Source organism: Heterodontus francisci, unplaced genomic scaffold (genome assembly GCF_036365525.1).
Source record: "Heterodontus francisci isolate sHetFra1 unplaced genomic scaffold, sHetFra1.hap1 HAP1_SCAFFOLD_843, whole genome shotgun sequence".
Classification (NCBI taxonomy): domain Eukaryota; kingdom Metazoa; phylum Chordata; class Chondrichthyes; order Heterodontiformes; family Heterodontidae; genus Heterodontus; species Heterodontus francisci.
Genome location: NW_027142341.1, coordinates 69,776 through 96,040, shown reverse-complemented (window position 1 = coordinate 96,040; position 26,265 = coordinate 69,776). Strand labels below are relative to the sequence as shown.

Here is a 26,265-nt window from a genome sequence, read left to right as displayed (position 1 = left end):
ATGTTAATGGAGCATGGGTCTCTTGTCTGGGGACCATTGGGGATCGTGTCGGCACGAGGGTTTGGTATAAATGTCTGTATTATCTGGATATTACGTGTACTTTGGAAAATCCTGAGTTGGTGAGAGGGGGTATATAAATCTAAGTATTGCTTTATTGGTAGGTGCAGGGTCTTCAGGGCTCGCAGTTTGCCTTGCACAGTATCTCACTGTCTTTCTACCTCCTCCCCCACCACTCTGGTCATTCTAGACCTCCCCACATGCCAGCAGCTGTCGTGGCCGGGGCACCCGTCCCTCGTACGCACTCAGCAGCAGCCGTGTTTGCCTGTTGCTTCACCTGTGCCCGCCGGCTGTCCTGGGAATTGTGCCCCGTCGCTGCCTGCGGGCTCAGTCTGTGGGCAGCATGCCAGCCCCTCTGCCAGCAGCACAGAGAGGAAGTTGCAGCTGGGCAGGAAATGGGCGGCTTTCTGCAGAAATGGATTCTGTGCTCGAAATATCAGCCAAGTCTGAGAGCTTGTTTGTGTCTCCCTCTCTGTCTGGTTGTCTTTTTATATCTGTGTGTGTGTGTGTTACTGTCTTTCTCTTCCTCTGTTGGGATATATGTGTGTGCGCCATGTCTCTCCTCCTCTTGTTTGTCTCCCTTGATCTCTTTATCCTCTCTGTCTCTCCTCTTAATCTTGCCCCTATCTCTTTCTCCCTCTCTGTTTTTCCCTTTCCCTCTGTTCCCGCTCTCCTCCCTCCCTTTCTCCCCCTCACACCTCCTCTCAATCCTCCTCTCGCTGCCCCCTGCCTTCCCCTCTCACCTTCCACCCCCTCCGCCTCTCGCCTCCCCCCCTCCCTCCGCCTCTCGCCTCCCCCCCTCCCTCCGCCTCTCGCCTCCCCCCTCCCTCCGCCTCTCGCCTCCCCCCCTCCCTCCGCCTCTCGCCTCCCCCCCTCCCTCCGCCTCTCGCCTCCCCCCCTCCCTCCGCCTCTCGCCTCCCCACCTCCCTCCGCCTCTCGCCTCCCCCCCTCCCTCCGCCTCTCGCCTCCCCCCTCCCTCCGCCTCTCGCCTCCCCCCCTCCCTCCGCCTCTCGCCTCCCCCCCTCCCTCCGCCTCTCGCCTCCCCCCCTTCGCCTCCCCCCCCTCGCCTCCCCCCCTCCCTCCGCCTCCCCCCCCTCGCCTCCCCCCCTCCCTCCGCCTCTCGCCTCCCCACCTCCCTCCGCCTCTCGCCTCCCCACCTCCCTCCGCCTCTCGCCTCCCCACCTCCCTCCGCCTCTCGCCTCGCCCCTCCCTCCCCCTCAGCCTCTCGCCTTCCGCCGCCCCTCGGCTCCTTTAAGACGTTCCCTATAACTTAAGTCTTTGACCAAGCTCTTGACCCTCTGCCCTAATATCTCCTTATGTGGCATGTGTTACCTTGGTCCGATGTACGGTCCAGTAGAAGGTGCTATATAAATGCAGGTTGTTAAGTTTCAGGGAATACAAACCGAGTTAATGCAATCTCTCCTCGTAAACTAGCACTTGGAACCCTGGAAATATTCTGGAAAAAAAATGAAGGAAAAGATCAATTTATGAAGACCCTTGAATGATATTTGCTGGATGTTGCATGCAGTAGTGTGCTGGAGATTAAGCTTCAATTCATGAAGGCTCCAGGATAATCCTGGAGGGTTGGCAACCCTCGGCCGAGTGTTCTACATGTGGTTCAGGAGCTTTGTAGGGGTTTGGGAACTGAGATTTGTCCCACGGCTCATCACTATGACTGGGCATACCAAGGCACAGAGCCAAGACAGGCTGAGTACAGGCTGGTACTTTATCTACCTGTTTGAGATAACCCTGTGACCCAGACAGCCAGCAGTGGCCGAGTGTGTTCACTTCATGTAGGGAATGTGTTTCAGTGTCAGGTTCAGAGCTGTGTTGTTTAACGGTGGAACTGTTTACAGAGCCACACAGTTCCATTATCTATGGAAGGGGCTGGAATGTATTAACCCTTACCCTAAAGTGGACACAGATTCGGTACAGTAACCCTTAGCCTGAATACACAGAGACCCTGTACAGTAACCATTACCCTGAATATACAGAGACCCTGTACAGTAACCCTTACCCTGAATACACAGAGACTCTGTACAGTAACCCTTACACTGAATACACAGCGACCCTGTACAGTAACCCTTACCCTGAAGACACAGAGACTCTGTACAGTAACCCTTACCCTGAATACACAGCGACCCTGTACAGTAACCCTTACCCTGAAGACAGAGACCCTGTACAGTAACCCTTACCCTGAAGACACAGAGACTCTGTACGGTAACCCTTACCCTGAATACACAGAGACCCTGTACAGTAACCGTTACCCTGAATACACAGAGACTCTGCACAGTAACCCTTACACTGAATACACAGAGACCCTGTACAGTAACCCTTACACTGAATATACAGCGACCCTGTACAGTAACCCTTACCCTGAAGACACAGAGACCCTGTACAGTAACCCTTACCCTGAAGACACAGAGACTCTGTACGGTAACCCTTACCCTGAATACACAGAGACCCTGTACAGTAACCCTTACACTGAATACACAGAGACCCTGTACAGTAACCCTTACACTGAATACACAGAGAACCTGTACAGTAACCCTTACACTGAATATACAGAGACTCTGTACAGTAACCCTTACCCTGAATACACAGAGACCCTCTACAGTAACCCTTACCCTGAATACACAGAGACTCTGTACAGTAACCCTTACCCTGAATACACCGACCCTGTACAGTAACCCTTACCCTGAATACACAGAGACCCTGTACAGTAACTCTTACCCTGAATACACAGAGACTCTGTACAGTAACTCTCACCCTGAATACAGAGACCCTGTACAGTAACCCTTACCCTGAATACACAGAGACCCTGTACAGTAACCATTACCCTGAATATACAGAGACCCTGTACAGTAACCCTTACCCTGAATACACAGAGACTCTGTACAGTAACCCTTACACTGAATACACAGCGACCCTGTACAGTAACCCTTACCCTGAAGACAGAGACTCTGTACAGTAACCCTTACCCTGAATACACAGCGACCCTGTACAGTAACCCTTACCCTGAAGACAGAGACCCTGTACAGTAACCCTTACCCTGAAGACACAGAGACTCTGTACGGTAACCCTTACCCTGAATACACAGAGACCCTGTACAGTAACCGTTACCCTGAATACACAGAGACTCTGCACAGTAACCCTTACACTGAATACACAGAGACTCTGTACAGTAACCCTTACCCTGAATACACAGCGACCCTGTACAGTAACCCTTACCCTGAAGACACAGAGACCCTGTACAGTAACCCTTACCCTGAAGACACAGAGACTCTGTACGGTAACCCTTACCCTGAATACACAGAGACCCTGTACAGTAACCCTTACACTGAATACACAGAGACCCTGTACAGTAACCCTTACACTGAATACACAGAGACCCTGTACAGTAACCCTTACACTGAATATACAGAGACTCTGTACAGTAACCCTTACCCTGAATACACAGAGACCCTGTACAGTAACCCTTACCCTGAATACACAGAGACTCTGTACAGTAACCCTTACCCTGAATACACCGACCCTGTACAGTAACCCTTACCCTGAATACACAGAGACCCTGTACAGTAACTCTTACCCTGAATACACAGAGACTCTGTACAGTAACTCTCACCCTGAATACACAGAGACCCTGTACAGTAACCCTTACCCTGAATACACAGAGACCCTGTACAGTAACCCTTACCCTGAATACACAGAGACTCTGTGCAGTAACCCTTACCCTGAATACACAGAGACCCTGTACAGTAACCCTTACCCTGAATACACACTCTGTACAGTAACCCTTACACTGAATACACAGAGACCCTGTACAGTAACCCTTACCCTGAATACACAGAGACCCTGTACAGTAACCCTTACACTGAATACACAGAGACTCTTTACAGTAACCCTTACCCTGAATACACAGAGACCCTGTACAGTAACCCTTACCCTGAATACACAGAGACCCTGTACAGTAACCCTTACCCTGAATACACAGAGACCCTGTACAGTAACCCTTACCCTGAATACACAGAGACTCTGTACAGTAACCCTTACACTGAATACACAGAGACCCTGTACAGTAACCGTTACCCTGAATACACAGAGACCCTGTACAGTAACCCTTACCCTGAATACACAGAGACCCTGTACAGTAACACTTACCCTGAATACACAGGGACTCTGTAAAGTAACCCTTACCCTGAATACACAGAGACCCTGTACAGTAACCGTTACCCTGAATACACAGAGACCCTGTACAGTAACCCTTACCCTGAATACACAGAGACCCTGTACAGTAACCCTTACCCTGAATACACAGAGACCCTGTACAGTAACCCTTACCCTGAATACACTGACCCTGTACGGTAACCCTTACCCTGAATACACAGAGACCCTGTACAGTAACCCTTACCCTGAATGCACAGAGTCTGTACGGTAACCCTTACCCTGAATACACAGAGACCCTGTACAGTAACCCTTACCCTGAATACACAGAGACCCTGTACAGTAACCCTTACCCTGAATACGCAGAGATCCTGTACAGTAACCCTTACCCTGAATACACAGAGACCCTGTACAGTAACCCTTACCCTGAATACACAGAGACTCTGTACAGTAACACTTACCCTGAATATGCAGAGACTCTGTACAGTAACTCTCACCCTGAATACACAGAGACTCTGTACAGTAACCCTTACCCTGAATATGCAGAGACTCTACAGTAACCCTTACCCTGAATACACAGAGACCCTGTACAGTAACCGTTACCCTGAATACACAGAGACCCTGTACAGTAACCGTTACCCTGAATACACAGAGACCCTGTACAGTAACCCTTACCCTGAATACAGAGAGTCTGTACGGTAACCCTTACCTTGAATACACAGAGACCCTGTACAGTAACCCTTACCCTGAATACAGAGACCCTGTGCGGTAACCCTTACCCTGAATACACAGAGACCCTGTGCAGTAACCCTTACCCTGAATACACAGAGACCCTGTACAGTAACCCTTACCCTGAATACACAGAGACCCTGTACAGTAACCCTTACCCTGAATACACAGAGACTCTGTACAGTAACCCTTACCCTGAATATGCAGAGACTCTGTACAGTAACCCTTACCCTGAATACACAGAGACCCTGTACAGTAACCCTTACCCTGAATACACAGGGACCCTGTACAGTAACCCTTACCCTGAATACACAGAGTCTGTACGGTAACCCTTACCTTGAATACACAGAGACCCTGTACAGTAACCCTTACCCTGAACAGACAGGGACCCTGTCGAGTGACCATTACCCTGAGTCATTAGGGATTCTGCATTGTAAACCGTACCCTGAATACACAGGAACCCAATGATATGTGTGTGAGGTACAGGTGGATATCGGTCAGCTTGTGGGAGATACGTGTGGATATCGGTCAGCGTGTATGAGATACATGTGGGTATTTGTCAGTGTATGTGAGGTACGGGTGATATCGGTCAGTGTATGTGAGGTACGGGTGATATCGGTCAGTGTATGTGAGGTACGGGTGTTATCGGTCAGTGTATGTGAGGTACGGGTGATATCGGACAGTGTATGTGAGGGATGGGTGATATCGGACAGTGTATGTGAGGTACGGGTGTTATCGGACAGTGTATGTGAGGTACGGGTGATATCGGTCAGTGTATGTGAGGTACGGGTGTTATCGGACAGTGTATGTGAGGTACGGGTGTTATCGGTCAGTGTATGTGAGGTATGGGTGTTATCGGTCAGTGTATGTGAGGAACGGGTGTTATCGGTCAGTGTATGTGAGGTATGTGTGGATAGCGGTCAGTGTATGTGAGGTACGGGTGTTATCGGTCAGTGTATGTGAGGTACGGGTGATATCGGTCAGTGTATGTGAGGTACGGGTGATATCGGTCAGTGTATGTGAGGTACGGGTGTTATCGGTCAGTGTATGTGAGGTACGGGTGATATCGGTCAGTGTATGTGAGGTACGGGTGATATCGGTCAGTGTATGTGAGGTACGGGTGATATCGGACAGTGTATGTGAGGTATGGGTGAGATCGGTCAGTGTATGTGAGGTACATTTGGATGTCGGTCAGTGTATGTGAGGTACGGGTGATATCGGTCAGTGTATGTGAGGTACATTTGGATGTCGGTCAGTGTATGTGAGGTACGGGTGATCGCAGTCAGTGTATGTGAGGTACATTTGGATGTCGGTCAGTGTATGTGAGGTACATTTGGATGTCGGTCAGTGTATGTGAGGTACGGGTGATCGCAGTCAGTGTATGTGAGGTACATTTGGATGTCGGTCAGTGTATGTGAGGTACATTTGGATGTCGGTCAGTGTATATGAGGTACGGGTGATATCGGTCAGTGTACGTGAGGTATGTGTGGCTATCGGTCAGTGTATGTGAGGTACGGGTGATATCGGTCAGTGTATGTGAGGTATGTGTGGATATTGGTCAGTTTATGTGAGGTATGTGTGGATATTGGTCAGTTTATGTGAGGTACGGGTGGCTATCGGTCAGTGTATGTGAGGTACGTGTGGATGTTGTTCAGTTTATGTGAGGTACGCGTGGCTATCGGTCAGTGTATGTGAGGTACGGGTGATATCGGTCAGTGTATGTGAGGTACGCGTGGCTAGCGGTCAGTGTATGTGAGGTACGCGTGGCTAGCGGTCAGTGTATGTGAGGTACGTGTGGATATCGGTCAGTGTATGTGAGGTATGTGTGGATAGCGGTCAGTGTATGTGAGGTATGTGTGGATATCAGTCAGTGTATGTGAGGTATGTGTGGCTATCGGTCAGTGTATGTGAGGTATGTGTGGATAGCGGTCAGTGTATGTGAGGTATGTGTGGATATCGGTCAGTGTATGTGAGGTATGTGTGGATATCGGTCAGTGTATGTGAGGTATGTGTGGATAGCGGTCAGTGTATGTGAGGTATGTGTGGATATCGGTCAGTGTATGTGAGGTATGTGTGGATATCGGTCAGTGTATGTGAGGTATGCGTGGATATCGGTCAGTGTATGTGAGTTATGCGTGGATATCTGTCAGTGTATGTGAGGTATGTGTGGATATCGGTCAGTGTATGTGTGGATATTGGTCAGTGTATGTGAGGTATGCGTGGATATCGGTCAGTGTATGTGAGGTATGTGTGGATAGCGGTCAGTGTATGTGAGGTATGTGTGGATATCAGTCAGTGTATGTGAGGTATGTGTGGATAGCGGTCAGTGTATGTGAGGTATGTGTGGATATCAGTCAGTGTATGTGAGGTATGTGTGGCTATCGGTCAGTGTATGTGAGGTATTTGTGGATATCGGTCAGTGTATGTGAGGTACGCGTGGATATCGGTCAGTGTATGTGAGGTACGTGTGGATATCGGTCAGTGTATGTGAGGTATGTGTGAATATCAGTCAGTGTATGTGAGGTATGTGTGGATAGCGGTCAGTGTATGTGAGGTATGTGTGGATATCAGTCAGTGTATGTGAGGTATGTGTGGATATCGGTCAGTGTATGTGAGGTATGTGTGGCTATCGGTCAGTGTATGTGAGGTACGTGTGGATAGCGGTCAGTGTATGTGAGGTATGTGTGGATATCGGTCAGTGTATGTGAGGTACGTGTGGATAGCGGTCAGTGTATGTGAGGTATGTGTGGATATCGGTCAGTGTATGTGAGGTACGCGTGGATATCGGTCAGTGTATGTGAGGTACGTGTGGATAGCGGTCAGTGTATGTGAGGTATGTGTGGATATCGGTCAGTGTATGTGAGGTATGTGTGGCTATCGGTCAGTGTATGTGAGGTATTTGTGGATATCGGTCAGTGTATGTGAGATACGGGTGTTATCAGTCAGTGTATGTGAGGTACGGGTGATATCGGTCAGTGTATGTGAGGTTTGTGTGGATAGCGGTCAGTGTATGTGAGGTATGTGTGGATATCGGTCAGTGTATGTGAGGTATGTGTGGCTATCGGTCAGTGTATGTGAGGTATGTGTGGATATCGGTCAGTGTATGTGAGGTATGCGTGGATATCGGTCAGTGTATGTGAGGTATGTGTGGATATCGGTCAGTGTATGTGAGGTACGCGTGGATATCGGTCAGTGTATGTGAGGTACGTGTGGATAGCGGTCAGTGTATGTGAGGTATGTGTGGATATCGGTCAGTGTATGTGAGGTATGTGTGGCTATCGGTCAGTGTATGTGAGGTATTTGTGGATATCGGTCAGTGTCTGTGAGATACGGGTGTTATCGGTCAGTGTATGTGAGGTACGGGTGATATCGGTCAGTGTATGTGAGGTACGGGTAATATCGGACAGTGTATGTGAGTTATGTGTGGATATCGGTCAGTGTATGTGAGTTATGTGTGGATATCGGTCAGTGTATGTGAGGTACGGGTGTTATCGGTCAGTGTATGTGAGGTATGTGTGGATAGCGGTCAGTGTATATGAGGTATGTGTGGATATCGGTCAGTGTATGTGAGGTATGTGTGGATATCGGTCAGTGTATGTGAGGTATGTGTGGATATCGGTCAGTGTATGTGAGGTATGCGTGGATATCGGTCAGTGTATGTGAGTTATGCGTGGATATCTGTCAGTGTATGTGAGGTATGTGTGGATATCGGTCAGTGTATGTGTGGATATTGGTCAGTGTATGTGAGGTATGCGTGGATATCGGTCAGTGTATGTGAGGTATGTGTGGATAGCGGTCAGTGTATGTGAGGTATGTGTGGATATCAGTCAGTGTATGTGAGGTATGTGTGGATAGCGGTCAGTGTATGTGAGGTATGTGTGGATATCAGTCAGTGTATGTGAGGTATGTGTGGCTATCGGTCAGTGTATGTGAGGTATTTGTGGATATCGGTCAGTGTATGTGAGGTACGCGTGGATATCGGTCAGTGTATGTGAGGTACGTGTGGATATCGGTCAGTGTATGTGAGGTATGTGTGAATATCAGTCAGTGTATGTGAGGTATGTGTGGATAGCGGTCAGTGTATGTGAGGTATGTGTGGATATCAGTCAGTGTATGTGAGGTATGTGTGGATATCGGTCAGTGTATGTGAGGTATGTGTGGCTATCGGTCAGTGTATGTGAGGTACGTGTGGATAGCGGTCAGTGTATGTGAGGTATGTGTGGATATCGGTCAGTGTATGTGAGGTACGTGTGGATAGCGGTCAGTGTATGTGAGGTATGTGTGGATATCGGTCAGTGTATGTGAGGTACGCGTGGATATCGGTCAGTGTATGTGAGGTACGTGTGGATAGCGGTCAGTGTATGTGAGGTATGTGTGGATATCGGTCAGTGTATGTGAGGTATGTGTGGCTATCGGTCAGTGTATGTGAGGTATTTGTGGATATCGGTCAGTGTATGTGAGATACGGGTGTTATCAGTCAGTGTATGTGAGGTACGGGTGATATCGGTCAGTGTATGTGAGGTTTGTGTGGATAGCGGTCAGTGTATGTGAGGTATGTGTGGATATCGGTCAGTGTATGTGAGGTATGTGTGGCTATCGGTCAGTGTATGTGAGGTATGTGTGGATATCGGTCAGTGTATGTGAGGTATGCGTGGATATCGGTCAGTGTATGTGAGGTATGTGTGGATATCGGTCAGTGTATGTGAGGTACGCGTGGATATCGGTCAGTGTATGTGAGGTACGTGTGGATAGCGGTCAGTGTATGTGAGGTATGTGTGGATATCGGTCAGTGTATGTGAGGTATGTGTGGCTATCGGTCAGTGTATGTGAGGTATTTGTGGATATCGGTCAGTGTCTGTGAGATACGGGTGTTATCGGTCAGTGTATGTGAGGTACGGGTGATATCGGTCAGTGTATGTGAGGTACGGGTAATATCGGACAGTGTATGTGAGTTATGTGTGGATATCGGTCAGTGTATGTGAGTTATGTGTGGATATCGGTCAGTGTATGTGAGGTACGGGTGTTATCGGTCAGTGTATGTGAGGTACGGGTGATATCGGTCAGTGTATGTGAGGTACGGGTAATATCGGACAGTGTATGTGAGTTATGTGTGGATATCGGTCAGTGTATGTGAGTTATGTGTGGATATCGGTCAGTGTATGTGAGGTACGGGTGATATCGGACAGTGTATGTGAGGTAGGGGTGATATCGGACAGTGTATGTGAGGTACGGGTGATATCGGACAGTGTATGTGAGGTACGGGTGTTATCGGTCAGTGTATGTGAGGTACGGGTGTTATCGGTCAGTGTATGTGAGGTACGGGTGATATCGGTCAGTGTATGTGAGGTACGGGTGATATCGGTCAGTGTATGTGAGGTACGGGTGATATCGGTCAGTGTATGTGAGGTACGGGTGATATCGGTCAGCGTATGTGAGGTATGTGTGGATATCGGTCAGTGTATGTGAGGTATGTGTGGCTATCGGTCAGTGTATGTGAGGTATTTGTGGATATCGGTCAGTGTCTGTGAGATACGGGTGTTATCGGTCAGTGTATGTGAGGTACGGGTAATATCGGACAGTGTATGTGAGTTATGTGTGGATATCGGTCAGTGTATGTGAGTTATGTGTGGATATCGGTCAGTGTATGTGAGGTACGGGTGTTATCGGTCAGTGTATGTGAGGTATGTGTGGATAGCGGTCAGTGTATGTGAGGTATGTGTGGATATCGGTCAGTGTATGTGAGGTATGTGTGGATATCGGTCAGTGTATGTGAGGTATGTGTGGATATCGGTCAGTGTATGTGAGGTATGTGTGGATATCGGTCAGTGTATGTGAGGTATGTGTGGATATCGGTCAGTGTATGTGAGGTATGCGTGGATATCGGTCAGTGTATGTGAGTTATGCGTGGATATCTGTCAGTGTATGTGAGGTATGTGTGGATATCGGTCAGTGTATGTGTGGATATTGGTCAGTGTATGTGAGGTATGCGTGGATATCGGTCAGTGTATGTGAGGTATGTGTGGATAGCGGTCAGTGTATGTGAGGTATGTGTGGATATCAGTCAGTGTATGTGAGGTATGTGTGGATAGCGGTCAGTGTATGTGAGGTATGTGTGGATATCAGTCAGTGTATGTGAGGTATGTGTGGCTATCGGTCAGTGTATGTGAGGTATTTGTGGATATCGGTCAGTGTATGTGAGGTATTTGTGGATATCGGTCAGTGTATGTGAGGTACGCGTGGATATCGGTCAGTGTATGTGAGGTACGGGTGATATCGGTCAGTGTATGTGAGGTTTGTGTGGATAGCGGTCAGTGTATGTGAGGTATGTGTGGATATCGGTCAGTGTATGTGAGGTATGTGTGGCTATCGGTCAGTGTATGTGAGGTATGTGTGGATATCGGTCAGTGTATGTGAGGTATGCGTGGATATCGGTCAGTGTATGTGAGGTATGTGTGGATATCGGTCAGTGTATGTGAGGTACGCGTGGATATCGGTCAGTGTATGTGAGGTACGTGTGGATAGCGGTCAGTGTATGTGAGGTATGTGTGGATATCGGTCAGTGTATGTGAGGTATGTGTGGCTATCGGTCAGTGTATGTGAGGTATTTGTGGATATCGGTCAGTGTCTGTGAGATACGGGTGTTATCGGTCAGTGTATGTGAGGTACGGGTGATATCGGTCAGTGTATGTGAGGTACGGGTAATATCGGACAGTGTATGTGAGTTATGTGTGGATATCGGTCAGTGTATGTGAGTTATGTGTGGATATCGGTCAGTGTATGTGAGGTACGGGTGTTATCGGTCAGTGTATGTGAGGTACGGGTGTTATCGGTCAGTGTATGTGAGGTATGGGTGATATCGGACAGTGTATGTGAGGTAGGGGTGATATCGGACAGTGTATGTGAGGTACGGGTGATATCGGACAGTGTATGTGAGGTACGGGTGTTATCGGTCAGTGTATGTGAGGTACGGGTGTTATCGGTCAGTGTATGTGAGGTACGGGTGATATCGGTCAGTGTATGTGAGGTACGGGTGATATCGGTCAGTGTATGTGAGGTACGGGTGATATCGGTCAGTGTATGTGAGGTACGGGTGATATCGGTCAGCGTATGTGAGGTATGTGTGGATAGCGGTCAGTGTATGTGAGGTATGTGTGGATAGCGGTCAGTGTATGTGAGGTATGTGTGGATAGCGGTCAGTGTATGTGAGGTATGTGTGGATATCGGTCAGTGTATGTGAGGTATGTGTGGATATCGGTCAGTGTATGTGAGGTACGTGTGGATATCGGTCAGTGTATGTGAGGTACGTGTGGATATCGGTCAGTGTATGTGAGGTACGTGTGGCTATCGGTCAGTGTATGTGAGGTATTTGTGGATATCGGTCAGTGTATGTGAGGTACGCATGGCTATCGGTCAGTGTATGTGAGGTACGGGTGATATCGGTCAGTGTATGTGAGTTATGTGTGGATATCGGTCAGTGTATGTGAGGTACGCGTGGCTATCGGTCAGTGTATGTGAGGTATGTGTGGATATCGGTCAGTGTATATGTGAGGTATGTGTGGATATCGGTCAGTGTATGTGAGGTATGTGTGGATATCGGTCAGTGTATGTGAGGTATGTGTGGATATCGGTCAGTGTATGTGAGGTATGTGTGGATATCGGTCAGTGTATGTGAGTTATGTGTGGATATCGGTCAGTGTATATGTGAGGTATGTGTGGATATCGGTCAGTGTATGTGAGGTATGTGTGGATATCGGTCAGTGTATGTGAGGTATGTGTGGATATCGGTCAGTGTATGTGAGGTATGTGTGGATATCGGTCAGTGTATGTGATTTATGTGTGGATATCAGTCAGTGTATATGTGAGGTATGTGTGGATATCGGTCAGTGTATGTGAGTTATGTGTGGATATCGGTCAGTGTATATGTGAGGTATGTGTGGATATCGGTCAGTGTATGTGAGGTATGTGTGGATATCGGTCAGTGTATGTGAGGTATGTGTGGATATCGGTCAGTGTATGTGAGGTATGTGTGGATATCGGTCAGTGTATGTGATTTATGTGTGGATATCGGTCAGTGTATATGTGAGGTATGTGTGGATATCGGTCAGTGTATGTGAGGTATGTGTGGATATCGGTCAGTGTATGTGAGGTATGTGTGGATATCGGTCAGTGTATGTGAGGTACGTGTGGATATCGGTCAGTGTATGTGAGGTACGCGTGGATATCGGTCAGTGTATGTGAGGTACGTGTGGATATCGGTCAGTGTATGTGAGGTACGTGTGGATATTGGTCAGTGTATGTGAGGTATGTGTGGATATCGGTCAGTGTATGTGTGGATATTGGTCAGTGTATATGTGAGGTACGGGTGGTTGGACCAGCTCGTTGTCACCAATGTGCATACCAGTTAGATAGTGTTTGCGTACCGGAAGTATATTTCTGCACCATTCAGTCTGAGCAGTGTTCGCCTTGTGCAAACCTGAGTGTTGTCACTGACTTCATGCTGTTATTACAAGATCTTGTGGTTGCCTGCAAGGCAGAGCAGTGTTGTGGCAGGCGTTTCCTAATTCATCCTCTCGAGCCACCCCCCGCAATGGTGCCGAACCTGTAATTGCCTGAATTTCCACACAGCCCCGCATTTACAAGGACAGAGTCTGAAATTGTGCTGCTCAGTTTCACAGTTCAGTTGAACACACTGGGGGAAAGTGTCGTATGCCACTTCGATGTTTGAATCAGACCTGCGTTGTGTCGGGCAGGTAACGTTTGTGCTCTCTGATTGTCTAAGTAGGAAGGACCCGGCCACTTCCTTTGACTCAACTCATCAGCGCTCTGCTTAGCTCAAATGCAGGAGCAGGAAGTGGCTTGTCTGTGCACCCATGCTCTTTCTTCATCTCCCTCTGCAGCAGGCTCACCAGCAGGAGTTGAGTGTTCAGCGTGGGAGGAACGGCACAGACCCCTCGCTCAGGGGTGCCCGGCAGACTTCTGCTGTGATGGACCTGGATGATTCACAGGATGTGGTGAGTACAGAGGCACTGCCTACAAGATATAGGTGAGGAGTGGGGTCATAAAATAAGAAATAGGAGCTGGAGGAGGCCACTAGGCCCCTCAAACTTGTTCTGCCATTCATTAAGAGCACGGCTGATTTTTTAACCTCAACTCCACTTTCCATTCCTATATCCCTTAATTCCTTTAGTATCCAAAACTCTATCAACCTCTGCCTTGGATATTCTCAACGACTGAGCATCCACAACTCTTTGGGATAGAGAATTCCGAAGATTCACTGCCCTCTGAAGAAATTGTGCCTCTTCTCAGCCCTAAACGGCTAGCCCTTTACCCTGAGACTGTGACCCCATTTTCTAGACTCTCCACCCTGGGGGAGAAACATTTTCTCAGCAACTGTCAAGCCCTCAAAGAATTTTATACATTTCAATTAGATCAACTCTCATTCTTGTAAACCCCAGGGAATATAGGACTCAATCTGTCCCCCATAGGAGAATCCCCTCATCCCAGGAACCAATCGAATGAACCTTCATTGCACTCCCTCTGGGGCAGGTATGCCCTTGCTTGGGTAAGTAGACCAAAACTGCACACAGTCCACTTGCTCATGAAGCTCGACACCATTCAGGACAAAGCAGCCCGCTAGATTGGCCCTCTTAAACATTCACTTAACCAGCGCACAGTGGCAGCAGTGTGTACCATCTACAAGATGCACTGCAGCAACTCACCAAGGCTCCTTCGACAGCACCTTCCAGACCGTGACCTCTCGCACCTAGAAGGGCAAAGGGCAGTAGACGCACGGGAGCACCACCAACTGCCAGTTCCCCTCCCAGTCACGCACCGACCCAACCTGGACAGATATTGGCTGTTGATTGTTGCTGGGTCCAAAGTAGCGACGCAAGGGCACCGCGGGAGCACCCCTTCACCACATGGACTGCAGCGGTTCAAGGAGGTGGCGCCTTCAACCCCCTCCAGGGCCAATATAGATGGGTAATAAATGTGGTGAAACGCACTCCCACAGTGCTGTTTGGTCAAGAGTTCAGGATTTTGTCCCAGCAACGATGAAGGAACGGTGAAATATTTCCAAGTCAGGATCATGTGTGACTTGGAGGGAAGGCCGGAGGGAGGGAAAGCTGATTTTAGCTGGTGAGTGAGTCTGTGACGAAAAAGCCAGCGATTTAAGAGAAAACCAGAAAATGCTGGAAATCCTCAGCAGGGGTCTGGCAGCATCTGTGGAGCGAGAAGCAGAATCGGAACTTGTGACTCGATTGAAAGGTCACTGACCTGAAATGTTAACACTCTTTCTCTCTCCATGGATGCTGCCAGACCTGCTGAGTATTTCCAGCACTTTCTGTTCTCACTTCAGATTTCCAAAGTCTGCAGCATTTTGCTTTTGTATCCATTTAAGATCATTGTCGAGAGAGGGAAGGGCTGACGAGGGGAATGTTTGTGACACAGAGGGTTATTAGGATACGAAGTACCTGAGTTGAAACAGACAATTGAAACTGAATTCAGCATAACTTTCAAAAGGGAAGTGATAAATCTTTGAAGAAGGAAAACGGAAATCAAGAGAGTTCTGGTGAGAGCGCGATTGGCTTCGCTCTTTCAGAGAGCTGACAGAGGTGTGATGGGCAGAAAGGCATTACCAAGGATTGGAGGAGTCCGCCCCTCCCCCTCCCACCCTCCCCCTTCCCCTCCCCACTCCCCCTTCCCCTCCCCACTCCCCCTTCCCCTCCCCACTCCCCCTTCCCCTCCCCACTCCCCCTTCCCCTCCTCTCTCCTCCCTCCTCCCCCTACTTCCCCGCCCCCTCCTCCCCCCTCCCTCCTCCCTCCCCTTCTCCCTATGTGTGCAGCATGTAGTGAGTTAAACTCCGATGTTACCTTACTGCCTGTGGTCTGCTGGGCTGTAGGCCACGCGGGTGACAGACACTGGGCTCTTTGTTGTTCAGTCTGGCTTCATTTGTCCTGAGCAAATTTTCCAGCTTTGCGTGCTGACACTGGACCTTCTCTGTTTTCAGCGCCTGCCATTCGGAAAGAGTCATGGATCCACCAATCCCGCGATGCTAATCATTGGAGCTGAGGATGAGGAGTTTGAGAATGACATCGATCCGGTATGTAGCCGGCGGCCCATGCGGGCCCATGCACGAGCGTTGGGCTGTGCACTCGCCTCTGAGTCCGAACTCATGGGTTTGAGCCCCCACTCCAGACACTTGAGCTCCATAACCCAGGCCTTTGCTCCCACTGCCTGTACTGAAGGAGTGCTGCACTGTCGGAGGTGCTGCCTTTCAGTCGAGACGTTAAACCAAGGCTCCATCTACCCTCCAAAGGGAGGTAAAAGATCCCAGGACCACTATTGGATGAAGTGTAGGGTGGGGTTGTCCTGGGGCCAGTATTTATCCCTCAACCAACATCACTAAAAGCAGATGATCTGGTCATTATCTCGTTGCTATTTGTGGGAGCTTGCTGTGCCAAATTGGTTGCCGTATTTCCTACATTACAACTGTGTAGGATAATCTGGAGTTACATCTCTCAGATCTTTACTCCCACTGACCCACTCCTGTGCCCCCCCCTCCCCCCACCACGGCCCCTGCTCCTTACGGTGCTGACTTAAGGCACTAGCTATTCCAAATGGCCATTCTTCATGTGCGTGCCAATTCAGGAGTGTGAGCTGGCTATTCAACCATGAGAATTGCCACAGACACATGCCTCCTGTGCACAGCAGTCTTATCTAATCTCTCCCTGGCAACTGTTTGAGGCTGAACCAGGCAGTTTGCACCCTTGTTGTCGTATTTGACCCCGAGATAAGCTTCCGACCACACACAGTCACAGAAATATACAGTGTAGAAGGAGGCCCATCATGTCTGCGTCGGCCGCAAAAGAGTTATCCAGCATTATCCTGCTTTCCGGCTCCCAAGTCCGTAGCCCTGTTGGCTACGGCACTTCAAGTGCATATCCAAGTGTTTTTTAAATGTGATGCAGGTTTTGCCTCTAAGACCCTTTCGGGCAGTGAATTCCAGACCCCCACTGCCCTCTGGGTGAAGACATTTCGCCTCAACTATCCTCTAACCCTCCGGCTAATTATTTTAAAATCTATGCTCCCTGGTCATTGACCCTTCTGCTAAGGGGAATAGGTCCTTCCTATCCACTCTATCGAGGCCCCTCATTATTTCATACACCTCAATTAAATCTCTCCTCAGCCTCCTCTGTTCCAAAGAAAACAATCTCAGCCTGTCCAGTCTTTCCTCATAGCTGAAATTCTCCATTCCTGACAACATCCTCTGTAAATCTCCTCAGTACCCTCTCTAGTGTGAACGTATCCTTCCTGTAATGTGGCGATCAGACTATGCACAGTACTCTACCTTGGATCCTATAAGCTTTTAATTTTCTGACCAGTCTGCCTTGTGGGCCCTTGTTAAAAGCCTTACTGAAATCCATGTAGACTACATCAAACGCGTTGCCCTCATCGACCCTCCTTGTGGCCTCCTGAAAGAATTCAGTCAAGTTCGTCAAATATGACGTTTCTTTAACAATCTATCCTGACTGTTCTTCATGAATTTGTGCTTTTCTAATTTTACATGATTTATACTGTGTCTGAGAATTTTATTCCAGTTAGGTGCTCATCACCGAGATTAGGCTGACTGGCCTGTAATTTCTGGTCTATCCTTTTCTTTTTAAAACAACAGTACAACATTAGCAGTCTTCCAGTCCTCTGACAGCTCTCCTGTAGTCAGAGACTTCTGGAAAATGATGGTCAGAGCCTCTGCCGTTTCCTCCCTTGCTCCTCTTAGCAGTCTGGGACACATTTCATCCAGATCTGGTGACTTACCTACTTTCAAAGATGCCAAACTCCTTAATGTTTCCCCTTTCACTCTATTTGTCCCATCCAATATTTCACGATCCCCCTCCTTACCAACAATGTCTGCATCATCCCCCTATTTTGTGAAGACAAGATACAAAGTACTCATGAAGACCCATGCCCATGTCTTCCACCGCCACACACAAGTTACTGTTTTGGTCACCAATTGACCCTACTCTTTCCTTAGTTATCCTCTTGCTGTTTGTGTATTTATAAAACCTTTGGGTTTTCTAAGATTTTATTTGCCAATATTTCTTTAATTCTCTTTCTTTGCTTTCCTAATTTCCTTTTTAATTGACCCCTGCACTTTCTAACCTCTAAGCTTTCTGCAATGGTATGTGACATAAGACTCCCTTTTTTTTTTAAACCTTATCCTATCCTGTAGGCTCCTTGACATCCTCAGGGCTCTAGATTTGCTCTCTCTCTCTCTCTCTGTCTCTCTGTCTCTCAACCCCCCCCCCCCCCCACCCCCCCCGTTAAGACACTCCTTGAAACCTATCTCTTTGATCATCTGTCCCAATATCTCCTAATGTGGTTCAGTGTCAAATTTTGCATTATAACTCCACTGTGAAGTGCCTTGGGATGTTTTATTACGATAAATACAAGCTCTTGTTGTCCATTCACCATCCCTCTGTATGCAGTAGTTCTAACTGATCCATTCATTCATCACCCCTGTCTGTGCATAGTAAGTCTATCTGATCTGTCCAATCACCATACTACTTCTGAGATCTCTTCCATGTCCCTCGTTCTGATGCTGAGGTCCAGCAGTAAACAGTTGTTGAGGTCCCTGACTGATCTCGAGTCCCTCGACGATGCTCCCTTCTCAGTTTGCTCCTGTTCAGTTTGAGCCGACTCAGCTCGGAGTCTTCCCTTGTGGCCTGGGAGTGCCGATACCTTCCTAATGAATGCTGCTCTGCCTTTCAGACGGTCGATGATAACTGCAGCCACTTCCAGTGCATTGATCTGCTCAAGGATCGGCCGACCTACCTGATCATCTTCCTCCATCATGTTATCCTGCAGTTTGATGCCGCGTGTGTGGTGAGTGTTATTACTGTTGCCTCCCCCTTGACCAGGACAACCGCTCATTCTTGGTCTCCCTAATCCAGTGGTGAGTGATAACACAGTGGTAATGTTATTGGACTAGTAAACCAGGGCTTGCCCAAGGCTCCTTCGACAGCACCTTCCAAACCTGCGACCTCCACCACCTGGAAGGACAAGGCCAGCGAATGCATGGGGGCACCAGCACCTGCAGGTTCCCTTCCAAGTCGTGCACACCGTGCTGCTCATTCACTGTCAGTGGGTCACAATCCTGGAACTGCCTCCCTAACAGCACTGTGCGTGGACCTACAGCAGATGGAGTTCAGCGGTTCAAGAAGGTGGCTCACCACCAACTTCGCATGGGCGGTTAGAGATGGGCAACAAATGCTGGCCTAGCCAGTGACGCTCACCTCCCATTAAAGAAAAAAAAGCTGCCCCCTGGGTCGTTGTCCAGTGGGCTTTTCTTAGCCAGGGATGGTGATAGTGGTGCCTGGGACATTGACTATAAGGTACGACAGCACTGTTGCCTAGGAGTCAGCAGGCTGTGAGTTCAGATCCCACTTGAGGGATTTGAGCTGGTTATTCAGGGAGTTGTGTGCAGTTGGAGGTGCCGTCTTGTGCATGAGACATTAAACAAGCCCCCCACTGCCCCCTCACGTGGACATAAATGAACCCATGGGTGCTATTGGAATAAGAGCAGGGGAGTTCTCCACAGTGGCCTGAGACCAATATTCACCCTCAACTGACATCAGAAACACATGATCTGGTCGTTGTCACATTGGTGTTGGTGGGATCTTGCTGTGTCTACATTGGCTGCCGGAATACCTACATGACAAAAGTGTCTTACAATGGAAAAAAAAAGGGAGGGGATTATGTGAACATGAGTGTTGTTGGGGGGCAGGTGGTGTATCTTGCTGCGATGTTAGGGCTGGAGTATTTTATGGGTTTGAATCTCGGTGGAGGGGAGGGCATGGTCATGTCATGGGGTGAGTGTTGGGGGTGTATTTGACGGGGTGAGTGTTGGGGGGGTATTTGACGGGGTGAGTGTTGGGGGTGTATTTGACGGGGTGAGTGTTGGGGGTGTATTTGACGGGGTGAGTGTTGGGGGTGTATTTGACGGGGTGAGTGTTGGGGGTGTATTTGACGGGGGTGAGTGTTGGGGGGGTATTTGACGGGGGTGAGTGTTGGGGGGGTATTTGACGGGGGTGAGTCTTGGGGGGGTATTTGACGGGGGTGAGTCTTGGGGGGGTATTTGACGGGGGTGAGTCTTGGGGGGGTATTTGACGGGGGTGAGTCTTGGGGGGGTATTTGACGGGGGTGAGTCTTGGGGGGGTATTTGACGGGGGTGAGTCTTGGGGGGGTATTTGACGGGGGTGAGTCTTGGGGGGGATATTTGACGGGGTGAGTCTTGGGGGGGATATTTGACGGGGTGAGTCTTGGGGGGGATATTTGACGGGGTGAGTGTTGGGGGGGTATTTGACGGGGTGAGTGTTGGGGGGATATTTGACGGGGGTGAGTGTTGGGGGGGTATTTGACGGGGGTGAGTCTTGGGGGGTTATTTGACGGGGGTGAGTCTTGGGGGGGTATTTGACGGGGGTGAGTCTTGGGGGGGTATTTGACGGGGGTGAGTCTTGGGGGGGTATTTGACGGGGTGAGTCTTGGGGGGGGTATTTGACGGGGTGAGTGTTGGGGGGGTATTTGACGGGGTGAGTGTTGGGGGGGTATTTGACGGGGTGAGTGTTGGGGGGGTATTTGACGGGGTGAGTCTTGGGGGGGTATTTGACGGGGGTGAGTCTTGGGGGGGTATTTGACGGGGGTGAGTCTTGGGGGGGATATTTGACGGGGTGAGTCTTGGGGGGGGTATTTGACGGGGTGAGTCTTGGGGGGGGATATTTGACGGGGTGAGTCTTGGAGGTATTTGACGGGGTGAGTCTTTGACGGGGTGAGTCTTGGGGGGGGTATTTGACGGGGTGAGTCATGGGGGTGTATTTGACGGGGTGAGTCTTGGGGGGTATTTGACGGTGAGTCATGGGGGTGTATTTAACTGGGTGAGTCTTGGGGGGGGTATTTGACGGGGTGAGTCTTGGGGGGTATTAGACAGGGTGAGTCTTGTAGGGGTATTTGACAGGGTGAATCTTGGGGGGGGTATTTGACGGGGTGAGTCTTGTAGGGGTATTTGACGGGGTGAGTCTTGGGGGTTATTTGAAGGGGTGAGTGTTGGGGGGTTATTTGAAGGGGTGAGTGTTGGGGGGTTATTTGAAGGGGTGAGTGTTGGGGGGTTATTTGAAGGGGTGAGTGTTGGGGGGGTATTTGAAGGGGTGAGTGTTGGGGGGGTATTTGAAGGGGTGAGTGTTGGGGGGGTATTTGAAGGGGTGAGTGTTGGGGGGGTATTTGAAGGGGTGAGTGTTGGGGGGGTATTTGAAGGGGTGAGTGTTGGGGGGGTATTTGAAGGGGTGAGTGTTGGGGGGGTATTTGAAGGGGTGAGTGTTGGGGGGGTATTTGAAGGGGTGAGTGTTGGGGGGTTATTTGAAGGGGTGAGTGTTGGGGGGTTATTTGAAGGGGTGAGTGTTGGGGGGTTATTTGAAGGGGTGAGTGTTGGGGGGGTATTTGACGGGGTGAGTGTTGGGGGGGTATTTGACGGGGTGAGTGTTGGGGGGGTATTTGACGGGGTGAGTGTTGGGGGGGTATTTGACGGGGTGAGTGTTGGGGGGGTATTTGACGGGGTGAGTGTTGGGGGGGAATTTGACGGGGTGAGTGTTGGGGTATTTGACGGGGTGAGTGTTGGGGGGTATTTGACGGGGTGAGTGTTGGGGGGGTATTTGACGGGGTGAGTGTTGGGGGGGTATTTGACGGGGTGAGTGTTGGGGGGGTATTTGACGGGGTGAGTGTTGGGGGGGTATTTGACGGGGTGAGTGTTGGGGGGGTATTTGACGGGGTGAGTGTTGGGGGGGTATTTGACGGGGTGAGTGTTGGGGGGGTATTTGACGGGGTGAGTGTTGGGGGGGTATTTGACGGGGTGAGTGTTGGGGGGGTATTTGACGGGGTGAGTGTTGGGGGGGTATTTGACGGGGTGAGTGTTGGGGGGGGTATTTGACGGGGTGAGTGTTGGGGGGGGGTATTTGACGGGGTGAGTGTTGGGGGGGTATTTGACGGGGTGAGTCTTGGTGGGGGGGTATTTGACGGGGGTGAGTCTTGGTGGGGGGGTATTTGACGGGGGTGAGTCTTGGTGGGGGGGTATTTGACGGGGGTGAGTCTTGGGGGGGTATTTGACAGGGTGAGTCTTGGGGGTGTATTTGACGGGGTGAGTCTTGGGGGGGTATTTGACGGGGTGAGTCTTGGGGGGGATATTTGACGGGGTGAGTCTTGGGGGGGTATTTGACGGGGTGAGTGTTGGGGGGGTATTTGACGGGGGTGAGTCTTGGGGGGGTATTTGACGGGGGTGAGTCTTGGGGGGGTATTTGACGGGGTGAGTCTTGGGGGGGGTATTTGACGGGGTGAGTCTTGGGGGGGGATATTTGACGGGGTGAGTGTTGGGGGGGTATTTGACGGGGGTGAGTCTTGGGGGGGTATTTGACGGGGGTGAGTCTTGGGGGGGTATTTGACGGGGGTGAGTCTTGGGGGGGTATTTGACGGGGGTGAGTCTTGGGGGGGTATTTGACGGGGTGAGTCTTGGGGGGGTATTTGACGGGGTGAGTCTTGGGGGGGATATTTGACGGGGTGAGTCTTGGGGGGGGGGGGTATTTGACGGGGTGAGTCTTGGGGGGGATATTTGACGGGGTGAGTCTTGGAGGTATTTGACGGGGTGAGCCTTTGACGGGGTGAGTCTTGGGGGGGGGGTATTTGACGGGGTGAGTCTTGGGGGGGATATTTGACGGGGTGAGTCTTGGAGGTATTTGACGGGGTGAGCCTTTGACGGGGTGAGTCTTGGGGGGGGTTATTTGACGGGGTGAGTCTTGGGGGGGGTATTTGACGGGGTGAGTCTTGGAGGTGTATTTGACGGGGTGAGTCTTTGACGGGGTGAGTCTTGGGGGGGGGGGTATTTGACGGGGTGAGTCTTGGGGGGGGGGGTATTTGACGGGGTGAGTCATGGGGGTGTATTTGACGGGGTGAGTCTTGGGGGGTATTTGACGGTGAGTCATGGGGGTGTATTTGACGGGGTGAGTCTTGGGGGGGGTATTTGACGGGGTGAGTCTTGGGGGGGTATTAGACAGGGTGAGTCTTGTAGGGGTATTTGACAGGGTGAATCTTGGGGGGGTATTTGACGGGGTGCGTCTTGGGGGTGGTATTTGATGGGGTGAGTCTTGGTGGGATATTTGACGGGGTGAGTGTTGGGGGGTATTTGAAGGGGTGAGTGTTGGGGGGTTATTTGAAGGGGTGAGTGTTGGGGGGTTATTTGAAGGGGTGAGTGTTGGGGGGTTATTTGAAGGGGTGAGTGTTGGGGGGTTATTTGAAGGGGTGAGTGTTGGGGGGTTATTTGAAGGGGTGAGTGTTGGGGGGTTATTTGAAGGGGTGAGTGTTGGGGGGGTATTTGACGGGGGTGAGTCTTGGGGGGGTATTTGACGGGGTGAGTCTTGGGGGGGTATTTGACGGGGTGAGTCTTGGGGGGGGATATTTGACGGGGTGAGTGTTGGGGGGGTATTTGACGGGGGTGAGTCTTGGGGGGGTATTTGACGGGGGTGAGTCTTGGGGGGGTATTTGACGGGGGTGAGTCTTGGGGGGGTATTTGACGGGGGTGAGTCTTGGGGGGGTAATTGACGGGGTGAGTCTTGGGGGGGTATTTGACGGGGTGAGTCTTGGGGGGGATATTTGACGGGGTGAGTCTTGGGGGGGGGGGTATTTGACGGGGTGAGTCTTGGGGGGGATATTTGACGGGGTGAGTCTTGGAGGTATTTGACGGGGTGAGCCTTTGACGGGGTGAGTCTTGGGGGGGGGGGTATTTGACGGGGTGAGTCTTGGGGGGGATATTTGACGGGGTGAGTCTTGGAGGTATTTGACGGGGTGAGCCTTTGACGGGGTGAGTCTTGGGGGGGGTTATTTGACGGGGTGAGTCTTGGGGGGGGTATTTGACGGGGTGAGTCTTGGAGGTGTATTTGACGGGGTGAGTCTTTGACGGGGTGAGTCTTGGGGGGGGGTATTTGACGGGGTGAGTCTTGGGGGGGGGGTATTTGACGGGGTGAGTCATGGGGGTGTATTTGACGGGGTGAGTCTTGGGGGGTATTTGACGGTGAGTCATGGGGGTGTATTTGACGGGGTGAGTCTTGGGGGGGGTATTTGACGGGGTGAGTCTTGGGGGGGTATTAGACAGGGTGAGTCTTGTAGGGGTATTTGACAGGGTGAATCTTGGGGGGGTATTTGACGGGGTGCGTCTTGGGGGTGGTATTTGATGGGGTGAGTCTTGGTGGGATATTTGACGGGGTGAGTGTTGGGGGGTATTTGAAGGGGTGAGTGTTGGGGGGTTATTTGAAGGGGTGAGTGTTGGGGGGTTATTTGAAGGGGTGAGTGTTGGGGGGTTATTTGAAGGGGTGAGTGTTGGGGGGTTATTTGAAGGGGTGAGTGTTGGGGGGTTATTTGAAGGGGTGAGTGTTGGGGGGTTATTTGAAGGGGTGAGTGTTGGGGGGTTATTTGAAGGGGTGAGTGTTGGGGGGTTATTTGAAGGGGTGAGTGTTGGGGGGTTATTTGAAGGGGTGAGTGTTGGGGGGTTATTTGAAGGGGTGAGTGTTGGGGGGTTATTTGAAGGGGTGAGTGTTGGGGGGTTATTTGAAGGGGTGAGTGTTGGGGGGTATTTGAAGGGGTGAGTGTTGGGGGGGTATTTGAAGGGGTGAGTGTTGGGGGGGTATTTGAAGGGGTGAGTGTTGGGGGGGTATTTGAAGGGGTGAGTGTTGGGGGGGTATTTGAAGGGGTGAGTGTTGGGGGGGTATTTGAAGGGGTGAGTGTTGGGGGGGTATTTGAAGGGGTGAGTGTTGGGGGGTATTTGAAGGGGTGAGTGTTGGGGGGGTATTTGAAGGGGTGAGTGTTGGGGGGGTATTTGAAGGGGTGAGTGTTGGGGGGGTATTTGAAGGGGTGAGTGTTGGGGGGTTATTTGACGGGGTGAGTGTTGGGGGGGTATTTGACGGGGTGAGTGTTGGGGGGGTATTTGACGGGGTGAGTGTTGGGGGGGTATTTGACGGGGTGAGTGTTGGGGGGGGTATTTGACGGGGTGAGTGTTGGGGGGGTATTTGACGGGGTGAGTGTTGGGGGGGTATTTGACGGGGTGAGTGTTGGGGGGGTATTTGACGGGGTGAGTGTTGGGGGGGTATTTGACGGGGTGAGTGTTGGGGGGTATTTGAAGGGGTGAGTGTTGGGGGGTTATTTGACGGGGTCAGTGTTGGGGGGTTATTTGAAGGGGTGAGTGTTGGGGGGTTATTTGAAGGGGTGAGTGTTGGGGGGTTATTTGAAGGGGTGAGTGTTGGGGGGTTATTTGAAGGGGTGAGTGTTGGGGGGTTATTTGAAGGGGTGAGTGTTGGGGGGTTATTTGAAGGGGTGAGTGTTGGGGGGTTATTTGAAGGGGTGAGTGTTGGGGGGTTATTTGAAGGGGTGAGTGTTGGGGGGTTATTTGAAGGGGTGAGTGTTGGGGGGTTATTTGAAGGGGTGAGTGTTGGGGGGTTATTTGAAGGGGTGAGTGTTGGGGGGTTATTTGAAGGGGTGAGTGTTGGGGGGTTATTTGAAGGGGTGAGTGTTGGGGGGTTATTTGAAGGGGTGAGTGTTGGGGGGTCATTTGAAGGGGTGAGTGTTGGGGGGTCATTTGAAGGGGTGAGTGTTGGGGGGTTATTTGAAGGGGTGAGTGTTGGGGGGGTATTTGAAGGGGTGAGTGTTGGGGGGTTATTTGAAGGGGTGAGTGTTGGGGGGTTATTTGAAGGGGTGAGTGTTGGGGCGTTATTTGAAGGGGTGAGTGTTGGGGGGGTATTTGAAGGGGTGAGTGTTGGGGGGGTATTTGAAGGGGTGACTGTTGGGGGGGTATTTGAAGGGGTGAGTGTTGGGGGGGTATTTGAAGGGGTGAGTGTTGGGGGGGTATTTGAAGGGGTGAGTGTTGGGGGGGTATTTGAAGGGGTGAGTGTTGGGGGGGTATTTGAAGGGGTGAGTGTTGGGGGGGTATTTGAAGGGGTGAGTGTTGGGGGGTTATTTGAAGGGGTGAGTGTTGGGGGGTTATTTGAAGGGGTGAGTGTTGGGGGGTTATTTGAAGGGGTGAGTGTTGGGGGGTTATTTGAAGGGGTGAGTGTTGGGGGGGTATTTGACGGGGTGAGTGTTGGGGGGGTATTTGACGGGGTGAGTGTTGGGGGGGGGTATTTGACGGGGTGAGTGTTGGGGTATTTGACGGGGGTGAGTCTTGGGGGGGTATTTGACGGGGGTGAGTCTTGGGGGGGTATTTGACGGGGGTGAGTCTTGGGGGGGTA

General features: G+C 50.6%; 1 protein-coding gene across 1 annotated transcript in view; it reads left to right on the top strand.

Moving 5' to 3' along the window:
* LOC137367051 (rho guanine nucleotide exchange factor 1-like) overlaps positions 1-26,265 on the top strand; it is a 167,215-nt gene that overhangs the window by 74,946 nt on the left and 66,004 nt on the right. The window contains exons 4-6 of the mRNA XM_068028536.1: positions 13,848-13,961; positions 15,960-16,052; positions 18,722-18,835. Coding sequence (XP_067884637.1) covers positions 13,848-13,961; positions 15,960-16,052; positions 18,722-18,835 — 321 coding nt within the window. The remainder of the gene's footprint in view (positions 1-13,847; positions 13,962-15,959; positions 16,053-18,721; positions 18,836-26,265) is intronic.